General features: G+C 37.1%; 1 protein-coding gene across 2 annotated transcripts in view; it reads right to left on the bottom strand.

The window, feature by feature from the left end:
* The window catches only part of LOC108969384, a 34,389-nt gene that overhangs the window by 17,149 nt on the left and 9,509 nt on the right, over positions 1-7,731 (bottom strand). For both annotated transcript variants that reach the window (XM_018934067.1, XM_018934076.1), the window contains exons 2-4: positions 5,244-5,489; positions 4,866-5,002; positions 4,646-4,799 (exon numbers count right to left, since the gene is read on the bottom strand). In XM_018934067.1, the coding sequence (XP_018789612.1) occupies positions 4,646-4,799; positions 4,866-5,002; positions 5,244-5,489 (537 nt within the window). The remainder of the gene's footprint in view (positions 1-4,645; positions 4,800-4,865; positions 5,003-5,243; positions 5,490-7,731) is intronic.

Genomic DNA, 7,731 nt, shown 5'->3' on the forward strand with positions numbered 1-7,731 from the left:
TTATTTATGTTCTTTATTTCTAAAAATTATAAAAGGCATAACAAAAAAAAAAAAAAAAATTGCTCTCATTTCCATAAATTTGTATATTACGATTGGTAATTTGCGTTCGAATGAATGCGTCGGATATGTTTATATACTCGTTCAAGTATATCATCATGTCAGATTACGATAGAAGCGTAACGATCACGTATGTCATAATACAAAACACAGGCTTTTACCTGACGAGTGATACGTTAACGGATGTAATGATTCGACTCCTGTATTTTCTCGCATCGAGCCACRATTGTGACCGAACTTAACGGGACATCTCGACAGGATAAAATCTATGTCTTACTAACTGTATTGCCGTGCCTGTGGAGACTCCATATTGCTTATTGCTTACAATATATGAAATACTAATTACTTTGCTATATATATATACAGAATATATATATACAGAAAAATTATGCAAATTGGGTTGGGAATGCGCGAAGTCTTAAATTTAWTAAACTTATACAACCATTAATCAAAATATCTTTGTTCAGTTTACATTTATTATTTTAATTGGTATATTTATGTCACAATTATTATATAGTAGTCCAAAAATATGAATTCTTATTTTTCCCAAAAATACGTTTCTGAAAAAAAGGATCTTTCTCCTTTGTTATTATCTTATTTTTCCCAGAAAAAGATGAAAAGAAAAAGGATCGTAATGCTTTTTTTATTTTCCTCATAAAAGCTACATCAGGTACCTACCCGACGGCATTTCCTACCTATCCTACGCCTTGCGCAAATGATTATGTCAAGATAACAAATGCCCACATACAGATTTAGCAATAGCAATAGATTTGACAGTTAGTACGACATAGATTTTATCCTGTCGAGATGCCCCGTAAAGCCAAAAACGCAATGAATAATATCGAACAACCATCGTATTCACCAGATTTGGCCCCGAGTGATTTTTTTTGCTCCTTTATGAAATTGCCACTCCGTGAAACTATTTTTTAGTCGATCGAAGAGGTAAAACAAAACTTGCTGAAAGAGCTGAAGACCATGCCAAAAGCTACTTATGGAAGGTGGAAAGTGCATTACATCTGGTGGGGATTTCTTTGAAGGCGACAAAATAAATATAGTTAAATAATTAAATATTTTGCGTTTTAATTATAGTTTCCGGGTATTAGTTTGYCACAATTTATATAGCAATATTTCGGCATTGTCCATATATACATATATGTATTTTCGAAATAAAGTTGTGTTTTCCAAAAAAATAAAAAAAAAATTGTTTTCCAAAAGTTTGCAAGAAAACCGAAGAAAAGTGAGTATGTTAGTTTTTGTTGTTCTTAACTGTTTTTTTTAGAGTTAACAATAGCGCACCTGTCGCTTCTTTTCCCTGTTGGACTTCGTGACATCAAGTGCAGACAGAACTTTCTCCCCCTGATCTGTTAAGCTGTTAAGCTGCTTCCATTGGCAGGTCCCGAATCCAAAACCTTCAAAGCTGGACTTTTCTGTTCCATCCGGACGACATGACCTAGCCAGCGCAGCCGTTGACTCTTAATTCGCTAAACTATATCAATGTCGCCGTATATGTCGTAGAGTTCCATCGATCTTTCTCTCGAAAACTTGTAAAGCCGACTCATAAGATGTTGTCATCGTCCATGTCTCTTCATCATATAGCAGGATGGCGATAATAAGTGCTTTGTAGAATTTAGTCTTTGTTCGGAGAGAGAGATTTTCACTTCAAAGTTACGACTGTCAATAGTGATGTGGGAGTTCAGTCACGATTGCGACGACTATTTGTTTGATGACAAGAGATATTTCGTTTTGTCCGCGTTCACTACTAGACTAACGGCGCGAATGTTGGGGCCAGTGATATCAACATCATCGGCKTACGCCAGCAACTGTAAAAGATTGTACCTTTAAGTTCCACAGCTCGAATTATTTTCTCCAGCAACAGATTGAAGAAGTGGCACGATCCTGACGGAGCTTTCGTTGTTGCTCAACGCCAGTTTTCACATCCGTATTAGTTTTGAGAGGAGACCAAATTCAGACAACGTGACAAAAAGGCAGCTCCTTTTCGTGCTGTTGAAAGCAGCTTTGAAATGGATGAAGAGGTGGTGTGTGTCGATTCTATTCTCACCCCCTCTTTTCCAAGATTTGAGGCGTGGTAAATATCTGGTCGGATGTTRATTTTCCATGTCTAAAACCACACTGATAAGGTCCAATCAGTTTGTTGATGGTAGATCCTTATATCCGATGTTGAGGAGGCTTGTCCCACGGTATTTGGCGCAAATTATGGGGTCTCCCTTTTTGTGGATTGGGCAGAGCACAATCAGGTTCCTATTGTCGGGCACGCTTTCATCCGACCGTATCTTGAAAAGGAGCTGATGCATGCACTTTGTTAGTTCTTCGCCGTCGTATTTGAATAGCTTGACCGGTAATTCATCGGCCCTGCGCTTTGTTGTTCTTTAAGCGGGTAATTGCTATGCGAATCTAATTAGAGAATCGGGTTCGCCATCTCCAGATGTTACACTTTTACTGCCGTTCAACAAGCTGGCGAAGTGTTCCCTCTATAAGTTCAGTATGATCTGAACATCAGCCACTAGAACATCTCTTTGGGTTATACAAGACTATGCTCTGGTCTTGAAAACTTCCATTAGTCGCCGAATATTTTCGTAGAATTCTCAAAGGCAACGGCCAACTTCTCACTCTTCYCATTCACACATTTCCCCTCTTTCTTTTTTTGTTGCGTTTCTCTTCAACTCGGTATCTATTCCGCCCTGTTCGTGTGCTGTTCGACACCAATTTTGGGAGATAGGGTGTCTGTTTTTTCTCCGCTGAGACACTACTCATCTTACCAGCTGTTCTTTCGACCTTTACAAGAACCTATACTTTCTCTTACAGCTGTACGTGAGGAGCTTGAAATGCCGACGCACAGTTCCCTTATACCATGTTGCTGATGATTGCTCTCAGAGAACAAGAGTTCAAGTCGATTGTGATAGTAGCTTCTTAACGTSGTATCTTCCGTGTGTTTGTTGACGGGTGTGCTTTGCTGTACATAGTCAGGTCCGTATCTTCGCTTCAATGAGATAGTGGCCAAGTCAATGTTAGGTCCCCGGAGAGCCCGCATGTCAAGGTCACTGGACGCATGTCGTTCACTTATGATGTCATGATCGGTCTAGTTACGAACATTTCGWTGAGGAGACAGCCATATTTCCGTCCTCTGCTAAGTCGATGAGCTTCAACTCATGTGGAGAGGTTTTGATATGACGGCAGAATTTTCCGACTGCTGTACCAAAAGTGTAACTTTTACATCGTGGCGATAGCAGTTATCATAAGCTGCAGCCGTTCATAAGCGGCATCTTGATCTTATCATCCTTCTCTTTCGTTGGGGCGTGGGATCAAATCAGTGTTATGTTGAAAAGTTTTCTTGGAGACATCAACAATATTAACTATAAGCGGTAATGTATCAATTGACTAACATACGAAAGCCAAAAGAAAACTTCCGAAAATAACAGCAGCGTAATTGATCGAATGAACACACGATACGAGAACGAAGATGGGAGAATGAGTGTCGCGGCAGATGGACGGCCAGACTAATAAAATACCTAAACTTATGGATAAGCCGTAAAATCGGAGAGGTCGATTTTTACACAACTTAKTTGTTTTCCGATCACGGATATTTCAATAAATATTTACACGCAATGGAAAAAGTCGAAGAGCTGTCATGCTTATACACCGACGCGACAAAAGACACCCCCTAAGCACACTTTCTTTAAGTGTGAGTGATGGTAACGAGAATGCACCACCGTAGAAGACCTGACAACACGGACAACATAATCAGCGTTGTACTGGAGAGTGAAGCAAACTGGGAGATTATCCAGAGTAAAGTGGGCAGATGTAAATCTCTCAATGAGAAATGTGGAATATGGACCACTGAAACTTCCTCCCTTTAAACCGTGACCCCAGGCTCCACATGGATTGGCCCCCGCATCTTACACAACAACCACAACATTTCCAGGGCGCGYGGAGAGAACGCAAGTGTAGGAARTAAGTGAGGATTGCACCGCGACCTAGACCACAACTAGCCACAGTAAATTGATAAATTCCAACATACTGATCCCTATTTTTAAACACGGATCCAACAGCCTTTATGCTGCCCTTACTGCACACAGTCGATTAGCAGGTATTCTGGTGTCATTATCCAGACTGGAGATTGGACTGGATCATCAGCATACGCCTGCAGTTGTACACTCCTATAAAAAATTGTGGCTCTTCGATTCAGATCTGCAGCTCGAATTATTTTCTCCAGCAGAAGATTAAAGGTGTCGCACGATAGAGAGTTAACTTGTCAGAAACCTCATTTGGTATCGAACGGCTCGGGGAGATCCCATTCAGCATAAAGAAAATATCTTATCGTGATGATAAAAGCAGCTTTAAAATCAACGAAGGAGTAGTGTGTGTCTATCCAGTATCAGTTTTTTTGACGGCGGGATTTAATCTTTCCCACAATATACGTCACCTATCAATATAATTCTAATTTTAACTACTCAATTAAAATACGGTCCGCTTCGAGAATTCTGGTCCGCCAGGAATTACACCCGATAACTCTTTATAAATGTATAGTACTGTTTACTTTTGTATACTTAGTACAGCTTCCATTGCTTACCAAACGTTAACGTTATCATTTGTGGGACCATATTTGGACTTAATTGTCCAGGTATTTGTGTACCATCTTTGGAGCAGAAACAGTCGGGTAAATGGCATTTACGCATGTCACATGAAATAGCAGCATTGGGGTCGTTATCCATATCGCACCAACCCTAATATAAATTTTTATAATATTATTTGCTCTAGAGCCTGTGTTAAACATTTGGAATATAATTTACCTCATCGGATTCATCTGGACAATCAATGGATCCATCACAAAAATATTCGCTTGGTAGACAAGTGCCGTCTGCGCAACTTAAATGTGTTTTGTCTTTGCATCCACCTTTTTCCAATAGTGGCTTTGGGATTTGTTTTTCTTTAACAAAACAAGTATTTACATACATACATATATACTTATGTGAGTAGAAATAACATAATAAAAAGTGACAGATGCATGTGATTAAAAGAAAAAAAGTAATRGAATATTTTTCATTGTATGCTTTTATGTTATTTTTTATTAATAACTAATTATCATTTTAGGAAACTTCGGGTGCCAATTTTTCATATAAATATATTCTAGAAAATGTGTGTCAAAACTTGAAGAAGTATTTTCTTACCTGCAGTAATATCACAGTTATCCACATTCTGCTTAAAATCACAAATTTGTCTGACAACATCAAATAATAAACCCTCCGAGCATTTGAATTCAAAAACGTCACCATCTAAACAAAGGAAATACCTTGAACATTCAGTGTTGGTCCAAATCTTATGTACCAGTCGATGCGGATCCCGATAGAAACGATCATTTTTCAAACATTCTATACTGGGCCGTGTATTACGTTTAAACAAATTAGAAGATTGTGCTAAGAAAAATTTAAACATTAAATATGTAAACAAATGATGTGGAATTGTTTTTGATGTTCGAGTAATTTAGTTTCCTAATATCAAATCGGTTAGGTTTGATAATACAGTCAGAGAATGTAAAGCATAAGGAAGGTGCAAATTGAATTCTGTATGATGGTCCGATTGGGCGGCTAATAGAGCTGATAGAATTGTAGTAAGGAATTCACCATTTTCGCTGCTATTTAGCAGAAATGAGCACGTTCAATGGCAGAGATATATGTTAAACATCTGAAGTCATGCGAGAATAAATAAAGAGAAATGCTTTGAAGAAAAATATACAAAGTCACACAGAGAATGTAAAAAAGCATTCTCTGAGTCACATTTTCGTGATTATTTTGTATTATATGAACCATTGTTTTCCAAAAAATGGTAAAAATTTTAATTTTTTTTACAAAATCAGGAAGAATTAGGTAAAAATAATTTTAATTTTTAAATAAATTATATTCATTTCGACTATTACAGAGTGAATATGTGCCAAATGAACTTAATTTCTTCAAAGAGAATTGATGACCCTCATGAAACATGCATATTCGTATTATATAGATATATATATATATATATAGAATTTCTATGGCATATACATGTGTATGTATATTATTTCTTTGGCACATTTGTCTGTATGTTTACGCAAACAAATGCGAGCCACATACATACATATGTACATACATTCATAATAACAAGTGTCGCACGCATCTTTCGCATCTCCGTTGTCACGGACAACCAATGACCTAAACTCACGTTTTGTCAAAGAGTTAATCTGTCGAAGCTCTGACGCGACGACAAAGCATCACAACGTTGTGCTGCTGGTAGAAACTCCAAGCTGTGCCGAAAAAAATAAACGAATGACCGGCGATTGTCACCGCTTATCTTGCTGCTCGAACAGCTTCGCCAACAAACTAACGTAAATATGTATGTATGTATGAGTTTGCATACATGTGGGATTTTATTATGTTTGATCTATAAAAAGGATTTAAATATTATTTAGTTTAATTTATCTTATCATCTATGTGGGATTTTATTATGCGTGATGAGGAGAATTGATGCGCGTCGTCTTTTATSCCACGTCGTTTCGCGTTCGTCGTTYTATTTCAACTCYYCYTSTTGTAAGCTCGTAGAATTCTTCTTCTTTCAAGGCGTCGGTGGATGGTGGATGTCGATGCTTCTTCTTATTTACTGTGTGCGACGGCTGTCGTTTAACCCTTTATCACCCACATATATATTACCAAAGTTGACAGCAAATAAATTAGCATACACACATATGTATGTATATACAAATTAAAATATCATTAAATTTCACAAATTTGCATTTGTAAAAAAAGTGCAGACCTGCACTTTGCCATTTCCTCTTCCCGCGTTATTCGTACGGCAAAATAATATACACGCATACACACGGCATACAATTTGCCTATACCGGTATATACATAACATGCATATAACGTACATAGGGGACATAATTAAATTCAATTTTAAATTACAATTTAAAAATTTCGAAAAAAAAATTTCGGTGCGGTAAATGCAACCGTTTAATAAGGAAAAAACTACATTCTATTAAAAAATAAAAAAATTACGAGATCGACGGACAATACAAAACAAACAAAAAATCAGTAATTGGTAGCCAAAGCCAATATTAGCATTTAATTATATATTCTATATTCAAAGACTAAATCGGCACATTTTCAGCAATACCCCTTATCCTTGTTAATATACAAGCAAGCAGGATTGCAATTAACCACTTTAAGCATATATTATATGCACATAAACACGCACATATCGCGCAGACTCAAAGGCCATACGTTCTCTTATTATCGCCCGTACACGCAAGTATAATCTAACGAGTGCGAAGCAATAAATACAATAGAAACAAAACAAAACAAATTAATAACACAACTATTATGTGCGGAACACAATGGTCGCGACAGACTGCAGCAGCACGACAGTGAACTGAAAACGGCGTTGTGAATCCTACTACATGAACGTTTGTGAGAGGGCAGCAACATAACAGTGGCCGGCATGTACACAAAACAACGCAGTTGTCCATTTTGCATGTTCACAATTTCGTTGTGGCCATACTAATACCTTGCAATTCAATGAAATTTTAATATTTTGTTCAAAGTAAAATTTTTAAGCAAAAAATAAGTAAATAGGTAAATTTATTTGTTTTAAATTATCAATTGTTATTATAAATGATGTAACAGAGCTATT

Source organism: Bactrocera latifrons, unplaced genomic scaffold (assembly GCF_001853355.1).
Source record: "Bactrocera latifrons isolate USDA-ARS-PBARC rearing strain unplaced genomic scaffold, ASM185335v1 scaffold_1049, whole genome shotgun sequence".
Classification (NCBI taxonomy): Eukaryota; Metazoa; Arthropoda; class Insecta; order Diptera; family Tephritidae; genus Bactrocera; species Bactrocera latifrons.